General features: G+C 38.4%; 1 protein-coding gene and 1 pseudogene across 2 annotated transcripts in view; one reads left to right on the forward strand and one right to left on the reverse strand.

The window, feature by feature from the left end:
• The window catches only part of OXCT1 (3-oxoacid CoA-transferase 1), a 135968-nt gene that overhangs the window by 41049 nt on the left and 73423 nt on the right, over nucleotides 1-21496 (forward strand). The window contains exon 8 of the mRNA XM_082622362.1: nucleotides 21105-21212. Coding sequence (XP_082478488.1) covers nucleotides 21105-21212 — 108 coding nt within the window. The remainder of the gene's footprint in view (nucleotides 1-21104; nucleotides 21213-21496) is intronic.
• LOC309804439 (peptidyl-prolyl cis-trans isomerase H-like) lies at nucleotides 1706-2246 on the reverse strand (annotated as a pseudogene). The gene has a single exon. The product of its transcript is annotated as a peptidyl-prolyl cis-trans isomerase H-like (transcript).

Below are 21496 nucleotides of genomic sequence, written 5' to 3' on the forward strand. Positions count from 1 at the left end.
ACTAAATGCACACCACTACCTGCAAACGTCAGAGAGACTAAGGGTCAAGAAATAGACCCTTATTTCTTTAGGATGCAGCACACTGTTACATATAAATAAATTAGTCTGCAGGTGTGTTTTCACTGCTTCCTTATGAAAGCTTTGCCTTATTGAATTTTCACAGACTCAGGAAAAAGTATGTTTTATTTAGTTTGTTTTTAGATGAAATGGTTTGAAACAAACAGTTGGTTAATTTGGGAGAAATAATGAAAGATTAGAAACCAAGAATGACTTAATTGTTAGGAAGTACAGTAGTCCCTCCTTATCTGGGGTTTCACTTTTCACAGCTTCAGTTACTTGTAGTCAACTGTGGTTCAAAAATATTACATGGAAAATTCCAGAAATAAACAATTCATAGGTTTTAAATTACATGTTGTTCGGAGTAGTGGATGAAATCTCACCCGCTCCAGTTCTGTCCCACCTGGGATCCCCAGCCGTCAACATCTGCTCCTGACACCCAGCCATCAACATGGCTTGATGATCCAGGATGACATGGAGCAGATGATCTTTCTTCTCATACATCGTCAGAAAGTCAGTAGTAGCCTAACATTACGTCACAATGCCTATATCATTCGCCTCACTTCATCTCGTCACACAGGCATTTTATCATTTCATGGTCACAAGAAGAAGAAGGGGGAGCGCAGGATAATAATGTAATTTGAGAGAGAGCAAGACCACATTCACATAACTTCTATTATAGTATATTGTTATAATTGTCCTATTTTATTATTAGTTATTGTTGTTAATCTCTTTTTTTTAATAATTCTACAACATTTCTATTTATTGATTGATTGGCTGTGTTGGGTCTTCGTTTCTGTGTGAGGGCTTTCTCTAGTTGCAGCGAGCAGGGGCCACTCTTCATCGCGGTGCGCGGGCCTCTCACTGTCGCGGCCTTTCTTGTTGCGGAGCACAAGCTCCAGATGCGCAGGCTCAGTAGTTGTGGTGCATGGGCTCAGTTGCTCCGCGGCATGTGGGATCTTCCCAGACCAGGGCTCGAACCTGTGTCCCCTGCACTGGCAGGCAGACTCTCAACCACTGTGCCACCAGGGAAGCCCTGTTGTTAATCTCTTATCGTGCCTAATTTTTTTTTTCTTTTTTGGTTGCGTTGGGTCTTTGTTGCTGCATGCGGGCTTTCTCTAGTTGCGGCGAGTGGGGGCTACTCTTCATTGTGGTGAGCGGGCTTCTCATTGCGGTGGCTTCTCTTGTTGCAGAGCACAGGCTCTAGGCGCGTGGGCTTCAGTAGTTGCACCACTTGGGCTTCAGTAGTTGCAACACACAGGCTCACTAGTTGCAGCATGTGGGCCCTAGAGCACGTAGGCTTCAGTAGCTGTGGCACGTGGGCTCAGTAGTTGCGGTGTGTGGACTCTAGGGCACACGGGCTTCAGTAGTTGTGGCCCATGGGCTTAGTTGCTCCATGGCATGTGGGATCTTTCCGGACCAGGGATTGAACCTGTGTCCCTTGCATTGGCAGGCAGATTCTTAACCACTGCATCACCGGGAAGTCCCATGCCTAATTTTTTTTTTTAAATGAGCAACTTTATTTACAGTTGAAAACTTAAACACAGAATCTTGGCTTCTGAATCGGTGAGGTCTCTTGATCAAATGGGGCAGCAGCAGGCAGGCAAGCAAACACAGGAGCCAATCCAGATTATCTTACTCAGGAGCATCACCCCGAGCAAGGGAAGGCCTGATTCAGTCTTCCTCTGGACTGCATCTCTCCACACTGTGAGATCACCACAGGCAGCTTGGGCTTATTGTTGGGGCCTGTGGGAACATTCTCAATCCTTCTCATCACCAGAAGTCCATCAATGATTTTTCCAAACATCACGTGCTTCCCATTAGCCAATCACATTTAGAGCAGGTGATGAAAAACTGGCAGCCATTTGTACTGGGACCACTGTTTGCCATGGAAAGCAGGCCTGGAGCTGAGTGTCTAAGGTTAAAGTTTTCATCCGCAAACAGCCCCCGGTAGATACTAGTGACTCCAGTACCATCTCCATTAACAAAATCTCCACCCTGAATCATGAAATCTTTTATGACCCTGTGGAAGCTGCTCCCTTTGTAACTTGTTGGAACCCAATCTTTTCTGAATTGTCCAGTGCAGAACTGCCTAAAATTCTCAGCCATCTTAGGCGCAACATCTGCAAAGAGCTCCATCTTCATGCAGCCAACTTCCCTTGTGTTCTACCCAGTCCTTCCACAAGCCAGTGCCTATTTTTTTAAAAAAATATTTATTTATTTATTTTGGCTGTGCTGGGTCTTAGTTGTGGTGTGTAATCTTTTAGTTGTGGCCTGCAGACTGTTAGTTGTGGCATGCATGCAGGATCTAGTTCCCCGACCAGGGATCGAACCCGAGCCCCCTGCATTGGGAGTGTGGAGTCTTACCCACTGGACCAGGGGAGTCCCTATCATGCCTAATTTAAAAGTTAAATTTTATCATAGGTTTGTATGTATAGGAAAAAACAGTATATATAGGGTTTGGTGCTATCCACAGTTTCAGGCACCAACTGGGGGTCTTGGAACGTATCCCGTGTGGATAAGGAGGCACTCCCGTAATGGTTTTCTCTTCTGTTCTTCATTCCGTGAAGAAACCAAGACACTCGTGTCCAGGAGTATAGGTCGCCTTCTCTCTGATTTGGCTTCTGAAATTTAATGTTAATTTCTGTCACTGAATAACTAAGCCCACATTCAGTTTCTTTGAAGAGAATTTTAAATCCAAATCCCATGGGAGAGAAGTTAAACAGGAATCTGAAGAACTTAGTATCTCTTCTGTGCTTGCTGTGAAAAGGAGCTGGGTTATTAATTTAAAGAAGCTATTTTAGTTTCCTTAATAATTATGGGAAAGGATACAAGTTTTGCCTTGTATTCTGAAAAAGTTCTTTTCAATTTAGAATTTCTTTTTAAATTTGGAAAAGGTTTGCTGGCACAGACAAAACTCAGGGAAGAAAAATTCATTATTACGAAACTCAGACAAATACAGGTTACCTACAAAAACCTACAGGATTAAGGCTGTTGAGTTTGAAAGTTTTGGTATAATTTAAATTTCTCTCAATTTGAGGAATTTACAAAGCTCATTCATTTTGAGAATTGGCATCTCAGAAGTGGAATTAGACCTTTAGAAAGAAAGTAAATATTAAATGGTATTTAAAAGCCAGTTCCATAACCCAATTCCTGCTGTAAAACGTAGTTTAGCTGCTGTTTTATTTATAGATATTTTTCCCCAATGCTTTTGGCATTATGTTTGCACCCAAAAAGTTTTCACTTACTTTTCCTCTTTGTTGGTTCATATTTTTAAATGTACAAAGTAGCATTTTATATATGGATTAATGAGGACTAGATTTTATAAGGAGAGAGCAAAATAGAATGGAAAGCTTTTCTTCATAAAATTCATTCCCAGGAAATAGGAGGGGCAGTAAAATGGTCCAAATAGAGTAGATACAGCTAGGGTATGCCTACACAAAGTGGAGTAGACTCCATAATTGAAATGTTTCCAACTGTGGCAATAGCAGGTGAAGGAGATACAGCCTAATGGTGATAAAAGCAACAAAAACAACAGCAGCAGCAGCAAGTACTATTTATACCGTGAACTTACGTGCAAAGCACGTAAGGTCATCTGTTATAATAACCCAGTGTGGTAGGTTTTATTATCCTTATTCTATAGAGGAAGGAAATAAGGATAAGGAGAGGCTTTATGATAAAGCTAATAAGGAAAAGTTAAGATCTAAAAACACTTCTTTCTGCCTCCAAAGCCATGTTCTTAAGTCTAAGTGAAGAATGATAGGTGCATTTTAAGGTACATTTTGTTTTATACTTTGTAGTGTTAACATTTAAAATATAATTTATTACCTCTTTAAGGGCAGGGGCTTAGACCTTTAGCTAATTGAATTTTTCAGCCAAGTATAGCTCCAGCACAATGTTAATACTTCCATAAACACAAAATTAAAAATCATTCAGAAATGTTAACCTCTTAAAACTTATAAAATCAGATAATCTCCTGAAAGCTGTGAAATGAGAGCCTTCACACTTGAGAAGGTAGAATGGTTCCCCCCAGTTAAAAATGATGTAGATGATATTATACAGTAGTTTGAAACCAAGATAGAAATTTTAGGGTTCTGTATAATAAATACTGCTGATGATTATCTACTTAAAAAATAGGAACTTCCAGTTTCTGTTCTGGCATCTAAGTAGCTTAGTAGTCACCACTCCTGTTCTCACAATAAGAAAGTGAACAAACTGAAAATCAACAGAACAACAATTTGTTCACAATAATAATAATGTATTTTAATAATAATGTATTTCATAATTATAGCGTATGGATGAATGAAATGAATGATAGCAATGTGTTAAGGGACAGGAGGGAGAGATAAGAGTACTCTGTCATAGGGTACTTGCACTACCCGTGAGGTGGTATAGTGTTATCTGAAAGAAGCCTTGGATATGTTGTAAATGTATATTGCCAACTCAAGCATAACCACTAAAAAGGGTAAAAAGAGAGGTATACAGTCAGCTGTATCCATGGGTTTCACATCCACACATTCAACCTGAATTTGCTGATGTGACACTCATGGATACAGAGGGCTGGTTGTAATGAACATGCTAGGAGAGGAGAAAAAATGGAATCATATAAAAAGCTTAGTTAAAACCAGAGAAGGAGGGACTTCCCTGGTGGTCCAGCAGTTAAGACTCCACGCTTCCAATGCAGGGGGCCCTGGTTTGATCCCTGGTCAGGGAACTAGATCCCTCATGCCACAACTAAGAGCCTGTATGCCACAACTAAAGATCCTGCATGTTGCAATTAAAAAAAAGAAAGATCCCGCATGCCGCAACTGAAGATCCCGCATGCGTCAGTGAAGATCCTGCGTGCCACAACTAAGACCTGGCGCAGCCAAATAAATAAATAAATATTAAAAAAACAGAAGGCAGAAAAAGATAAGACAAAAAAGAAACAGCAAGGACAACAAATAGAAAATGTAACGACTATGGTAGATGTTAATCCAACTATATCAATAGTCACTTTAAATATTAATGGTCTAAGATACACCAGTTAAAAGACAGAGACTCTCAGATGGGATTAAATGAGACCCAGCTATATGTTGTCTATAAGAAACCTGCTTTTACATATATTTTTTGCAGCTTTATTGATATATATAATTGACATATATAGCATTGTATAAGTTTAAGGTGTACAACATGTTGACTTGATACACTTACATATTATGAAATGATTACCACTATAGTGTTAGCTAACATCTCCAGCTCCTCACATAATTACCATTTCCTTTTTATGGTGAGAACATTTAAGATCTGCTATCATAGCAAAACTGACTTCAGAGCAAGGAAAATATCAGAGATAAAGACAGACATTCCATGATGATAAAAGGACCAATTCTTAACAAAGACATAAGAATCCTTAAAGTGCATGCCGTGACAGTGGTTCTTTTTTTTTTTTTTTTCCACACTCATTATGACCTTCTGAGATACCAGCACCAGCTGCCCCATGCCATCTTCACAGCAGTTTGGGTCCCAGCTCTGTGCAGCCCCTTTCCTGAGCATCGGTTCAACCACTTTCTTTTGCTGCTCTTGCAGTTACTATATCTGTCACCTCAGTGCTTCCTTTTTGCCTTTTTAGTTCTCTAATTCCTTATTTAAATTTCCTTTATTAAAATAACTGACAAAAATTCACTCAGAATGGACCATAGACTTAAATGTGAAATGCAAAACTATAAAACTTCTAGGGGCTTCCCTGGTGGCTCAGGGGTTGAGAGTCCGCCTGCCGATGCAGGGGACACGTGTTCGTGCCCTGGTCCAGGAAGATCCCACGTGCTGCGAGCGGCTGGGCCCGTGAGCCATGGCCGCTGAGCCTGCGCGTCTGGAGCCTGTGCTCCACAATGGGAGAGGCCACAACAGTGAGAGGCTCGCATACCGCAGAAAAAAAAAAAAAAAAGCCTCTAAAAGATAAGAGAAAATCCAGGTGAACTTGGTTGGGTTTGGCAATGCCTTTTTAAATACGACACCAAAAGCACAATCCATGGTCAAGACATCTGTACAGACACCTCACCAAAGACAATATACATATGGCAAATAAGCAGATGAAAAAATGATCAACATCATATGTCTTTAGAGAATTTCAAATTAAAACAATTCGATAGCAATACACACCTATTAGAATGACTAAAATCCAAAACACTGGCATCACCAAATGCTGGTGAGAATGTGGACAACAAGAACTCTCATTCATTTTTGGTGGAAATGTAAAGTGGTAGAGCTGCTTTCGAAGACAGTTTGGCACTTTCCAATAAAACTAAACATACTGTTACCACATAATCCAGCAGTTGCATTCTTTGGTATTAACCAGCTCTCCTGGTTGGAACACTTGGAAGATTAATAAATTGACTGTTTTTGTTTTCATATAGAATATATAGTGGACTTGTTCACACTCTGAATCTGAGCCATTGTTGAATTTGATATTTGATTTCTTGTATTTGTCCAAATACCCAAGAACTATTAGTCCTGTGTTCTGACTTTCACAAGGAAATAAAAGTTTCATTCTTTCAAGAAGTTACTGCATGTGTGACCATGTATAGATAAAAAGAGTATTTCACTTAAATATGGAAAATGGACAATTAGCTAGAAAGCCATTCTAACTGCACACTGGGTCAAGTTCATAGCTTATGAAACCTACAAATTACCACCTTCAGAGTTGCTTGGGAAGTTAGTTAAAACATGACTGTTAAGTTCACAAATGATAAGGATTGCTATATGAGACACAGTGATTATCTTAGATGATCCCACAATGTAGTTGCTGAGATAGGACTAACCTGAAATTAGAAGTTGTATATAGAGCAATGGGTGCTAAATTTAATGATAAAGATAGTAATTGCTATGGTATCTTGATGGTTGTTTGCATGGTTTGTGGCTCTAACCTCAAAGACGCCCTTTCTATTTCTTAGCCTTGTTTCTGTAGATATTTATATATGGTGGATTGTAAATGAAGAATAAGACTTCAGGTATTTTACACTCTGTCTTGGCTCACAGGTCTAAGGACATTTGAGTGGGGATGGGCCAAAATGGGGTGTGGAGGCACATCTTCCATAGAACCAACGGCCTTGAGGGAAGAAATGGAATGGATGTCTCTTGGTTTGATTTTCTTACTTCCTGTTTGTTACCTATGTGTTTGCTTTTATAAAATTAGGATCATATTTTATATTCTTTTTTCATTATGTAAAACATTAAGAATGTTTTTGGAAGTCACTAAATGTTCCCCAAAAGAGGATATTTTAGTAGTTATACTCAAATTTATATTAACAACTCTATTGTTATACTTTTATGTTGATTTTCCCTTGCTATTATTAATAATGCTATAGTGAATATCCCTGTTTCAGTGTATGTATAATGATTTGATGAAATTCCTAGAAGTGGATTTTTGGGGTGTGTGCCTCAACATTTTATCAGCTTTTGATAAATATTGCTGAATTGTTCTCTAGGAAGGTAATTTCAATTATAACACCATAATGATATTTAAAAGTATCATTTTCAACCATTGTTGATAATATGGATATTATACTTAATTTTTTTTTTGGATAATCTGCTAGGTGAAAAAAGCTGTCCTGTTTTTGTCCTGTCCTGGTTTTGATTTGCATATCTTTGATGACAATGGAGTTGAATATTTATTGGTTGTTTGTATTTTTTGTGATTTTATGTGTTGTTAAAAGTATTACTATCATTATTTGACTGGGAATATCTAGTATTTCATTTCCAGGTGTTCTTTGGTCATGAGTTGTATAAGAGGGAGAAAGAGAATGTGCAGGATTGTGGTTGACACGTGAGCTCTGGAGTTAGGCTTTTTGGATTTGAACCCAGCTTCCTGAGGGATCCCCCAGTTGCTGGTCCCCAGGCAAGAACTTGATTGGCTATAGCTAGTAGAATATATAAGGAGGAGCATCTTAACTCTGAGTTATGGGAGTAAAGATGGATAAGGCTCTCAGAAAGAAAGTAACCATGGCTGGCAGCTTACCCCAGGAACCCCTTCCTAAAATAAGGTGTGAGTCAAGTGCTCTGTTGATTGACTGTTTTGAGACAGCTCTCTAAAACTTACAGTCACCGTTTCCCACAAAGTCACCTCATTGCAAATGAGGAGATAGATCTGTTGAAAAAAGAGAAGGGAAGAAAGGGTAAGAGGGTATTTCTAACATAATCTAATGGTTTTGGAATCTTTACCTGTGATATTCTCTCTCAAAAGGTTATTGAATAATAAGGCACAGTATGCCTGACATAAATTGAGGAGATGCACTCTTATGAATTGTCTTATTGGAAAAAAGGCCAAAAATTCCATTTATTTATTTTGCCTTCACCTTTATTTTAACTAACAATTTTTGACCTACTTATCAATTTATTCCATGTTGGGCTTAAGAATTTAGCTTGTGATTTTAAAGTCACTCCTATTAAAATAGTAGTGGCTTTCCTCACTCCTTCCAGAGACCTTGTCAAAAAATGTTATTTTTTCCACCTCAGATACAGATTTAGCCTACAAATACTGAAGTGATAATTAGGGCTTATGCAAGATTGTTTCATTTGAAAAATTAGCTGCTTTTTTTTTTAAAGATTTACTTTCCAAATCTTTCTAGTTTGAGAGTATAGCTAAAAAAAGAAGGTATTTTAAAGTCATGGCTTACATAAATGATTTAAGTAAGAAATGTGTGAGAGGAAAAATGAAAAACGTTACTCATTGACCCCTTTTGTGTAACTGGTTGTATCTCTTTTAAATGCATTTTTGCATGTATCATTATTGTAGCTTGAGCATCTAGCATGTCAGCCTCCTAAAATTAGAATATATTCAAATTTCTCAGTGGCCTTTTCTCAGGCTCCTAGAAAAGCCAGGTGCACAACCAAAAATTAGTAAAAGTGAGAGAATGTAATTGCCAAGGTGTTGAAAATTTCTTTCTGGTGAGAAGCCACCGTAATCAAAAGAAACTGCCCTATCTAGCAACATCAGTTAAGTTGGACTCTCATGTGAGATTTTTGAAGTATGAAGGAAATCACATTTCTTTTTTGTTTAGATTAGATGTTGCCATTTCTGATAGCTCTTCCAGAATTAGGTTCCTCGTTCCATAAAATAAACATTTCACACTTCTTTCTGCCATTCCTGTTCCTATGTACACGAAATTCTTTCACAGGTACCATCTTTCCACATTCCTCCATAGAACATATCCTTCCCTGACTCCAGGCCTTTGCCCTGGCCATTCTGGCTGCCTGGAATGCCCTCCCCGTTCTTCTTTCTGTGGCTCATTTTCTGCCTTCTCACCGAAACTTTTCCTCTGTTGTAGCATTTATTACTTTGTTATATTGTGGTTAGCTGTTCGCCTGTCTCCTCCAGTAGGACTGAGCAAGAATCTCTTGGGACCTTGTCATGTTCATCTCTGTATCCCCAGTACAGGCCCACAATGCCTGGCACATAATAGGTGCTCACTGAATGATGTTTGAGTCGCTTAGCCAGAAGGTTAAAATATAAGCGTCACTTTGCAGGCTTAGAAATGTTCTGCCCATTCTAGTTGATTGCCGTTATCCTGCTGTAGTCTATAAGAAAGTAAAAAATGCCTTATGCTCAGTGGTTCTTCCTGATGGCTTTATAGTTGAGGTTTTTGTTGGGCCTTGCTTTGAGAGGCTTGATAATCTACCACCAGGTGTTCTGTAATTCCCTTCCTTATTACGATGACTAGGTTCCTCTGATTTCTCTGGGATCACTAACTCATGGTGTGCCTTTTAATGCTGGCTGGAATAGATAGTGTGTCTGATTCCATAGGCTTTTATTGCTCAGCTAAAGGAGAACAAGCCATATGGTAGTTAACTAGATTTGCAAAAGATGATAAATTAGTGGCAAATAAACTGGCCTTGTAAATGCAACAGCCTGGTTAGTCAGGAGAGAATTGGCATAGCATATACACAAGTGCAGAGGAGTACTGAAGGTTTACTAAGTGGCATGGAATTAAAATCATGTGTTGCATTTAACAAAGTACACCCAGTAAAAGGGGATTGATCTAGGGCTCAATAATCCAGAATAATTAGAAAGATACTGTAGGATAATGTATATACTTTGAGGTCTTTGTTGTGGAACATCCAGCAACTGATGTAGACTTACAACATGTAAGGGCTAGAAAGAATATTAGACATCACTTAAAGTTCAACTTTCACATTTTAGAGATGAAATGGCCTTAAGTGGCTCGCATAAGAACACAGTACAAGAAGATATTAGACCTAAAACCCAGAATCTACGTCTTTTGACCCCAAATGCAGTTCTCTATATCATACTCTGTTATCTCATTTTTTAAGGATAGCAGAAGTCAGTGAAATACATGGCATTAGAATCATGTGGACAAAAATCCTTCTCACAAACTACTGACATCGTAAATTACTCTCTTCTATCAATCACAGCCACCTTTTCTTTAATGGGAGAAGGGAAATTCTGTCTAAAAGATCAGTATGCTTCTTTTTTTTTAACATCTTTATTGGAGTATAATTGCTTTACAATGGTGTGTTAGTTTCTGCTTTATAACAAAGTTAATCAGCCATACATATACATATATCCCCATATCTCCTTCCTCTGCGTTCCCCTCCCACCCTCCCTATCCCACCCCTCTAGGTGGTCACAAAGCACTGAGCTGATCTCCCTGTACTATGTGGCTGCTTCCCATTAGCTATCTATTTTACATTTGGTAGTGTATATATGTCCATGCCACTCTCTCACTTCGTCCCAGTTTACCCTTCCCCCTCCCCATATCTTCAAGTCCATTCTTTACATCTGCGTCTTTATTCCTGTCCTGCCCCTAGGTTCTTCAGAACCGTTTTTTTTTTTTTAGATTCCATATATATGTGTTAGCATACAGTATTTATTTTTCTCTTTCTGACTTACTCCACTCTGTATGACAGACTCTAGGTCCATCCACCTAACTGCAAATAACTCAATTTCATTTCTTTTTATGGCTGAGTAATATTCCATTGTATATATGTGCCACATCTTCTTTATCCATTCATCTGTCAATGGACACTTAGGTTGCTTCCATGTCCTGGCTATTGTAAATAAAGATGTGATTCTTAATCTGGAAATGTTAGAGTTTAACCCAAGTCTTCTTTGCAGTTTATGTGTTAAGTACTGTGTTCTTGAATTATAAACAGCTCCAAGGATGATTAACAGCCCCCAACTGAAGGAAACAGTCTTAAAAAGTAACCTTTTAAAGTTTTAGTTGACATCTCTAATAGGCAGTTTTTCTGTGGCTGTAAAACCCAACACAAACTTTTTTTCTCTCCTTGTTTCTCCATAACTCTCTGCACTGAAAAATGTTCCTAGTTAATTCTATTAATTATATCACGTCTTGCTGTTTATCTTGGAGTATGTGTTAATGGTGTAATTTTTTTCTTACTATTATAGATAAGGCTGGTGCTTTGAATGAATGCGTTAGAAGTATTTTAATTCCTTTGGGTAGATGTACTCATTTTAATTACTTCTTTGGATTTGTTACAGCCTTAATAAGATTTTCTTTTAGAAAAAGATAGGACAAATAAAATTAGATATTTATAATACTGCCTGCATGTTATTAAATCACATACTTAGTGAAGGTTGGCATTTTTTGGTTAAATAAAAAGTGAGAAGGCAGAATGCCATCATGGACTAGACTGTTTGGATGTCGTATTAGTGTCAGTGGAAATGAAAATAATACCGTTAACTGCTTTTGAATTTGTTTAAAAATACTTCCATTCTACATAAACTATTGGGATAGTCCATGAAGTGAGTAATACCTACGTTTTTTAAATCCGTATGTCCTATTTTGCTGCTAGTCACAGTTTTAGTAAATTAGGTTATTTTAGGTACAGCTTTTCTTCTAATGAGTTCAAACTGCTTCATCCATTTTCCTTCTCATCTCATGTTTTTAAATGAGACATTGTAGGGAGGAAGAACTGCTTTTGTTTTGTAATGAGAGACATGAGGTCGAAGGTGATTATCATCAACTCTGATGTTGGACAAGTGGAGAAAGGAAGGGTCTTTTGTTGTTCTCTGGGTATCTCTGTCACGTTATAGTGTTTTTGCTGGTGGTTAACTAAGCCCTTTTATTTCCTAGAAAATATTACTAGGCCAGGTATTATTTTACAATATTAACTTTGATCCGTGCTTAATTTCATTCACTTAATTGGCTCATTTTATCTTCCTAACCAGTAGAGACCATTTTCTGTCTTCATTGTATTCTTTCTGGCCTATGTCATTCTCCAATTTGATAAATGTACCGTTTAATTTTTATAAATTTTGTTCCAGAGACAATGTAAAGTAGCTTATAAGGCACAGAAAATATACAAGATAACATCAATTAAAAGTAGGGGGCTTCCCTGGTGGCACAGTGGGTGGGAATCTGCCTGCCAATGCAGGGGACATGGGTTCGATCCCTGGCCCGGGAAGATTCCCACATGCCACGAAGCAGCTGAGCCCGTGCGCCACAGCTACTGAGCCTGCGCTCTAGAGCCCGTGCTCTGCAGCAGGAGAAGCCACGACAATGAGAAGCCCGCACACCACTCGCTGCAACTAGAGAAAGCCCGCGCACAGAACAAAGACCCAACACAGCCCCCCAAAAAACCAAACAAACAAATATATAAATTAAAAAAAAAAAGTAGGGCTCTACGAAGAAAGAAAAGCAATGGTGGGGCTTTAAAATGGAGCTAGAACTAGATGGATGAAAAATTATACTGTAATGGCAAACACAAGATGTCAAATAAAAGTTACTCATTTAGGGTCTTCTCTGGTGGCACAGTGGTTAAGAATCCATCTGCCAATGCAGGGGACATGGGTTTGAGCCCTGGCCCGGGAAGATTCCACATGCCATGGAGCAGCTAAGCCCATGCACCACAACTACTGAAGCCCACACATCTAGAGCCTGTGCTCTGCAACAAAAGAAGCCACTGCAGTGAGAATCCCACACACTGCAATGAAGAGTAGCCCCCGCTCTCCGCAACTAGAGGAAGCCCACGCGCCAGCAACAGACCCAACACAGCCAAAAAGAAATAAATAAAATAAATAAATTTAAAAAATGTACTCATTTACATAGTTGATAGTACATATAATTTTTTAATTTAATTTTTATTTTATATTGGAGTATAGTTGATTTACAGTGTTGTGTTAGTTTCAGATGTATAGCAAAGTGATTCAGTTGTACATATACATATATCCATGCTTTTTCAGATTCTTTTCCCATGTAGGTAACTACAGAATACTGAGTAGAGTTCCCTGTGCTATACAGTAGGTCCTTGTTGGTTATCTATTTTATATATAGTAGTGCGTATATGTTAATCCCAAACTCCTAATTTATTCCTCCCTCCCACCATAGTACATATAATTTAAAAGAAACTAATGATTAAGTGAAGTACAACTATTCTTGCTATTAAAACTAGACAGAATTTTACCTTAGGCACTGTTTTAATTGCAAGAAAGAACTCTTTGTAACTGTGGTATAAAGATACAGGTTTTCTCTCAGAGCATACTCTTCTTGGAGCATTAAAAGAGTGTTTGGGCTCCTAAATCATTGTCTTTTTACCCAAACTTTTGCTAAATACTTGGAGGTCATGAGCCTGAGATTGTCTTCTCTGACACAGATGGGAATATATCTGTTCAGAATTGCCTGTTGCACCCAGACCCTTACCCCTTAACCATAATGAACTCAGGATATGTTCCCTGTCTTCATTTAAGGCCTTGATAAAGACATTGAACAGGATAGGACCAAAGACATCAAAGCACTAGAACAGGGGTTCTTTTCTAATCTGGGGTCTCCCTGAGGCCAGAGTGTAGAAATGGGCAATGGTTATGGACAAATCCCCTGTCATCTTAAGAGGGACTTTATAGGTCAGGAAATATTTTTGTGTGAGCAGATATCGTAGCTTTCATCAGATTCTTAAAGAAGTACATGTTTCCCCCAAAGTTAAAAGCCACAGCATGAGAGACCTCTAAAACTTGGTCAAGCCATCAAGTACTTCTTTGGTTCTTCTGTTATCTACCTATCTGTACATCAGAATGGGCTCCCTGTTTTCTTCACTGTTGTATCTAGTAGGTGCTTAATTAATATTTGTTGATTTAAAGTGAATGAAACCAAGTCACGTTTTCCCAGTATGTCTATAAAACTCTAACTTGAGGGAGTTGGTCAGGTGCTTTGTGAAATCTTACCCTGTGCTTTCCTCTTGGCCCACCAATGAGCTAGCTAGATCTGCAAGTTAATGAAGTTCATTTGGCAAGGTTTGGTGTGGGGAAAGACTTGTATTGGTGTCTAGCAGTATTCTTTTCTCTGCTTATGACCTTATAGGCCATTTGTTCAATAATCCTTTTTTTTGGGGGGGGGGCGGTGGCTGCACCACATGGCATGTGGGACCTTAGTTCCCCAACCAGGGATCAAACCGGTGCCCCCTGCAGTGGAAGTGCAGAGTCTTAACCACTGGACCGCCAGGGAAGTCCCAATAATCCATTTTAAGACACTGTTGTGAATCAAGCCCCAGTTTGAAAAGGAGTATATTTGTGTATTTGCCTCTCTCTGTCTCCTGACATCTGTACCACTTTTTACTTGACTGTAATTCTGTGGCCATATTTTCAGGCTCTTTAAGAATCCTGGGATATAATTTTTGTGGGTACAGCCTAGAATTAATTTGGAGAATCTAGGTATCTCTTCTTGGAATTCAGTTCTTCCTTAGCCATATTATTTCTGCCCTTTTCTTCTGCCTGATGGTGAAGTCAGGAGTACAAGGGAATTGAACTGCTGTGCTTTATTCTGTCCTCTCTCTCTAGCAGTCACGATCGCCATGTCTGAACTCCCCATCATCAGCAACAACAAAATCACCCCAGAAACCACTCTTTCATCATCTTTAGTATTTGGACAGGACTAATCTCATTACAGTTTTGTACCCTTTGACCTACCTGTTAAAGTTTCACGTGACGTCCATTTGTCCTAGGTCATGTGTGTCTCTCTTTTGTATGAGCTCTTTTTTTTTTTTTTTTTTTTTTTGCGGTACACGGGCCTCTCACTGTTGTGGCCTCTCCCGTTGCGGAGCACAGGCTCCAGACGCGCAGGCTCAGCGGCCATGGCTCACGGGCCCAGCCGCTCCGTGGCATGTGGGATCTTTCTGGACCGGGGCATGAACCCGTTTCCCCTGCATCGGCAGGTGGACTCTCAACCACTGCGCCACCAGGGAAGCCCTCTTTTGTTTTTTAATTGAGGTATAGTTGATTTACAGTGTTGTGCTAATTTCTGCTGTACAGCAAAGTGACTCAGTTATACACATTTATACATTCTTTTTTTTATATTCTTTTTCCATTATGGTTTATTCCAGGGGATTGGATATAGTTCCGTGTGCTTTACAGTAGGACCTTGTTGTAATAGTTTGCATCTAAATGTAATAGTTTGCATCTATTGTACTAACCCCAAACTCCCAGTCCATCCCTCTCCCTCTCCCCCTCCCTTGGCAACCAGAAGTCTGTTATCTATGTCTGTGAGTCTGTTTCTGTTTTGTAGATAGCCCTTTTAAAATATGAGGAAACACATGGCTATCCATGTTATTATATTCTCTCTTTATATACCATTCTCTCATCGTCAAGGTGATCCAGTTTCATACTGCCAGAATGGGGGTTTTGAGAGCCTCACATCCCTCATGAATCCATCTGTCCTTTAGAGTTCTGACCACTTGATCCTGATCCTTATTTTTTTCTCTCAACTTTTCGAAATCTGCTTTCCTTCAAAGAACAGGATACATTTCTATGTATGCCCGGGATTCAGTTCCTGGTCTATTACAAATTCCAGTTTTACATTGTTACTTTCCCTCAGGGTTTCCATCATTTCTACTTTACCAAGCAGTTTATCCTTATTGGTTAGAAGTCCTGAATCATGGTTTCTCTCACTGTTTCATTCTGAAAACTAGAACTTGTCAGAAGGCAATATAGAATTTATCAGCAGAATATGATGAACAGAAGATGTTCAAATAATTGGCATCTCCCATGATATCACCATCTTACATCACTATCTTGTTTCTGAGTTAGTTTTGTCATTTCTGTTAAAAATAAGCCATCTACATCTTTAGTTTGGTGAGCACTCTGATTATATGGCCATTAGTGTGATATTATTTCTCCTTTTGAAGTCACTTTAAATATATTTTACCACATCTCATCATAGGTCAGTGGCTTCCCAGGCATGTGCATATTTTCTTGACATAGCTTGTTCTTTTGTCAGCTTATTTTCACCGGACATTGGAGAATGTCCATTAGCATGAGATCCCATCTACAAGGTTTCAATGACTATGCAATTGTAGTTACAATCGTTTATAAGGTTGCAAATTCATTAATAGCCACTAATCTTTTCAGTCTTTGTGCTTTTCTATAGAGACATCTAAGACCCTATGTATTTGACCCAGGCCTTTTTAGCTTTCATGCCGTTTTCTCCTATATGTTTGTACTAGTCAAATTACCCCTTAGCATGAAGCTTAAGAAGATGTGCACCTTCTTGCTCCTTTGAATATTTTGGGAGGGATGCCCTGCATGCTGACCCCCCCTTTTGCTCCACATTTCCTCTTTCTCTTCCCCATTCTTCTGGGTTAAATTAGTATCCAGAGCACCTCTGCATCTAGCTTGTAACTTTTTCTGTTATTGCTCATTGCTTCCCTCTTCCATTTTTCTAGTCTTCCAAGGCATTTTTTTTGTTTTTTGCTAATTTGGGATTACCTAGTGTTATAAGATTCTAGCCATTATTGCTGTTGTCTGCTTTGAAAATTTCTGGACAAAAGAAGAATATTCATCCTGAGGCTTTTTGAAGATGAAAATGACTCAGGAAAAAAATCTGCAGTGTGATTCCTCCCCTTCCTCGCACCACAGGCCTCACTTTGTATTACACAGCGAGGTTTGCAGGTGTGCAGCTTTTTCCACTAACAACCTTCAGGGCTGGGCCCATTTTTGTGGCTATACCCGACTGAGGTTGTCAGTAAGATAAAATAAAAAATAAGAAAGTTATTGCCTTGCTGCTCCTCTGTTACCTTACCTGAGATATAATGTTCGCCAATAAAAACAAAAACACTTGTCACCTGAGGATCAATTCTTATCCTTCTCCGAACTTTAAAATACAACTTTTCAGAATTATAAAGTAGGAAGGGTACAGGGTAGAGAGAGCAAACTTTTAAAACAAAGTTCAAATCAATAGTAATTAACCTTTCCTAGCCTCTATTTTCCTGCTAATAACCAAAGACAAGTACTAATTAGAGAAGCCTCAAGTGTCTGGATTTCTGGATGTACCAGATGGTGCTGTATAAGGACTATGCATCGTGCCAGGGAGAAGCCTGGGTTGCTCTTAGCTACCTTATCATCTCCTAGCTACCACCTCTCCTCCATCTTGACCTTGTCCAAGGACACTTAAACCTGCCCAGTGCTTTGCACTGAGGCTTTTTCTTTGTTCTTTATTCTCTATCTTACCCACTTCTGATTTCAGGAGGTACGTTTCTGCCATGTTTAGTGAGTGCTCTTGTGAGCCTTGATTTTTACTTCTTCCTTAACAAACTTTGTTCTATTCATCTTTTTCTTTTCAGATTTCCTTTGACTCTCATGTTACTGCCTGATCTCACCAGATACCCCCTCTCCCCCACTACATTGGTTCTTTCTCACTGTTCTTTCTCAAGATCACACAAAACCAGCACAGAAGACTTCAATTCCTTCAATAGCTAGCATTAAGATAGTTTTGCTTCTTCAGTTTTTTTTTTTTTTTGTAAAATCTTTTCACAGATTGTCTGAAAACATATGTTTTCTTCTTTTGGTTTGTACTTCAAATATTTTCTTCCTCTGCAATGAACTCTGCTAACCAGCTCTGAGAAAGCTTTGATTTTTGTATAGGATTTTTCAATACTGTTGAGTGTGGATATTGTGTTGACAAATGCTGCCCATGCATTTTTGACAATATGAAAATCATTCATATTAGGATGACAAAGCCTGGAACTGATTATGTTTAACCAGGTTCTTGCTTTTCATCAGAGTTGTTTTAGCAGGACACATTCTTCCACTCCATTTGTTGTGAAAGTCATGATGTAATTGCCCTTGGTAAAGAAACTTGGTCTTAATTTGGTGTTTCTTGTCAAAACTTTCTTTGGTGGAACCAGAAGGAAATCGCAATTGGTTACCATCAACAGTTTTGGTTTAAGTGAAAAGGGTTACTTTTTTTTCTTTTCCGATATGTTTCTCGCTCCTGCTGAAGGGTATATGCAGGGAGACCAATTAGGAAGCTGATGCAATAATTCAAGCAAGAGACAGGAGGGCCTGAACTTTTGAAAGCATTAGGTATGGAGAATAATTTGCATTATCTTCAGAAAATGTAAACAAAATTGTTTCCATAACTTATTTCATAATGTTGTAAGTGCTTTTAGAGTTTAGAAATCACAGTTTTTCTTAAGTCTCTATTTTCTTTTTAACATGTCCTTTTGGTACATGGCTAACTAAGCAATTTATCACATCCTCCACTTTTGTATTTCCTAGTTTTGGAAACTATCTACTTAATGTCTATTTAATCTTTTAAAAAAATTTTGTAGGTTTTTCACCTCTTGATTATAAAAGTAAAATTAAACAAAAATAACTTGGCACTGTCACCCAGGGATAAGAATGATTAACATTTCAGTGTTAATTTCCTATGTGTTTTTCCTCTCAGTTTTTTGTAGATATAGAAATAATTGAGCCGAAGAGCATATCTGTAAATATTTATATAGAATCTTGCATTTTTATGAAGCATTATGTATGAGATGTCATTAAATATTATGAGAGCCATAATACTGATTTATCATGTGGATGCACCTTTTATATTTTACCATTATTCTATTGTTGATCCTTCAGGTTGTTTCCAACTCATTGTTATTTTAACAAATGCCGTGGCCAATATTTTCATGAATAGTAATTCTAAACATGTATCATCAGGATAAATTTTTAAAGTCAGGAACTTCTTTGGGGCTTCCCTGGTGGCGCAGTGGTTGAGAGTCCGCCTGCCGATGCAGGGGAAACGGGTTCGTGCCCCGGTCCGGGAAGATCCCACATGCCGCGGAGCGGCTAGGCCCGTGAGCCATGGCCGCTGAGCCTGCGCGTCCGGAGCCTGTGCTCCGTGACGGGAGAGGCCACAACAGTGAGAGCCCCGTGTACCGAGAAAAGAAAAAAAAAAAAAAAAGAACTTCTTTGAAGGCTTGAATCGAATAAGTGTAAAGATGTGAATGAACCTTAATGGCTGAAATTTCCAACTGGTTGAAGAGGTAGAAGTAGTGCTTAGCTGCTCTGCATTTCCTGTGTCCACCTCCTATCTACCTGGTCACCACCTTGGTTGCATTGGGCTAGAAAAGAATCAATATGCAGGAGGCCTAGTAACCTGATGAATATGTAAAAAAGTGAAGGCTATGCTCTTGATATATCAGAGCATAGAGAAGTTTGGAGGAGAAGATATGGAGTACAGTGATGGGGAGTCCCCTTGCCTTCTGACTAATTCTCATATGAGTATAGATGGACATCTCTACGCACTATTTCAACTTGGATGCCCACATGTTTATTGACTCTTCTTTGGAGTTTCTGTTTCATTTTTGTTAAGATCCTTCTGTTTATCAGAGAAGATAGCTTTTATCCATTATGTCCTATTCTTCTTCAGCTATTTAGAAGTAGTGCACAATAATGAAAATGACTCTTGTTAATCCCTGTTATTCTTTCATTGTGGAGGAAGTGTGGAGTGGGCATACATGGTAGAATAGCAGAAAGGAAGGTGGGTGCTTAACCTCAAAAACTTCTGGAGAGTTTAGTTACTAGTTTAAGGAGACAGTATAATACAACTCTCCTTGTACAAGTCAGTTCATTTGCAGATAGTTCTTTGCTTTGGGTATGACATCTATTAAGCTGAGCACTCTCAGTCTTCAAGACGATATTTTCTTGGCACCAGAAAGATAATTTTGTTTTTAATTAAAATTTTTTAATTAATTAATTAATTAATTAGGCTGCATTGGGTCTTAGTTGCGGCACATGGGCTTCTCTCTAGTTGTGACGTTTGGGTTCCAGAGAGAGTGGGCTCGGTAGTTGAGGCACACGGGCTTACTTGCCCCACGGCATGTTGGGATCTTAGTTCCCCGAATAGAGATTGAACCTGCATCCCCTGCATTGGAAAACAGATTCTTAACCACTGGACCACCAGGGAAGTCCCCAGAAATATAATTTTTTGATCTCAATGATGTTGACTGTAGTTTTTCTTGATCCTTGTTATTCTGAGGGTTTTTTTTTTTTATGTTGATGTAAAAAAATGAATTCTCTTCTTTAAAAATGAATTCTAAAATAGCAGACTAACTTGGGGCATTCAGTATTGCTATAAAATTCCCTTTTGCTCTGTGAATAACTTTAATTCTGATTTTTAGAATTTCCAGTTATTAGTTAATATTTCCTTTTTCAAATTTCCATATTGAAATTAATGATCAATCTTAAAGTAAAATTATTTCAGCAATTGCAGTTCTATCATGATCCGAGGAAGCTAATTACAGGAATAAATAAAAATGGTTACAAATAACATTTGTATCTATATTTAAAAAGCAATTGACCAAGCAGATGTTGTTACAGATTTTTGTCTTTGATATGATAAATTTCCCATTAATTTTGAAAATCTGGGTTTAAGGGATGTGCTTTCAGATTTTGCATAGTTGAGCTGCAATTTGTGAAAGTTCAAGCAGCTGTACTGACAAACCACTTGACAAATTTGTAACTGAGGCTGTTTTAAGCAAAGTTTTAGAGCTTTATGTTCTGTATTTTATGTTCAGACACATGTATTTGAATTTCTTCTATTTTTGTGGATCTAGAAGTTTGTATGTTTGCGTGTGTACTTATTCTTTCTCTCTCTCTGATTTATATGTATATTTGTGTGTGCATGTGTGTGTGTATGTGTATATGTATACTTACATTGTATATCCAGCCTAAGTTGGATGTAAAGATGCATATACTTCATCTTTTTTTAATAAAAAATATTCAGTTTAAGCTCTCACTATGTAATTAAATTTTTTTTCTTTTTGCCTAGGTTGAAGAAATTGTGGATATTGGATCATTTGCCCCAGAAGACATTCATATTCCTAAGATTTATGTACATCGCCTTATAAAGGGAGAAAAATATGAGAAAAGGATTGAGGTAATTGACTTAGCCTGTCTGTCAGTATTTATGGACCTGACTGTCAGAGATATGTCCCTGGGACTATTCTAGATGATAAGGAATTAGAGCTGAACAGGAAGTCTTGCTCTGAATCTTAATAGGAGCTTCTCATGTGTCTATCTTGAGGGGACATGATTGTCTGTGTAATTGTCCGGTTCAACAGTTCCTTGTGTATATCACCAAATTACATGCTTCTCTAGGCTGTGTCTTCTAGGCTTTTGTAACTGTCCTAATTTATGATGCATAGTTTTGGCTGGCTGTCC

This window comes from Mesoplodon mirus (assembly GCF_964341445.2).
Source record: "Mesoplodon mirus genome assembly, chromosome: 5".
Classification (NCBI taxonomy): domain Eukaryota; kingdom Metazoa; phylum Chordata; class Mammalia; order Artiodactyla; family Ziphiidae; genus Mesoplodon; species Mesoplodon mirus.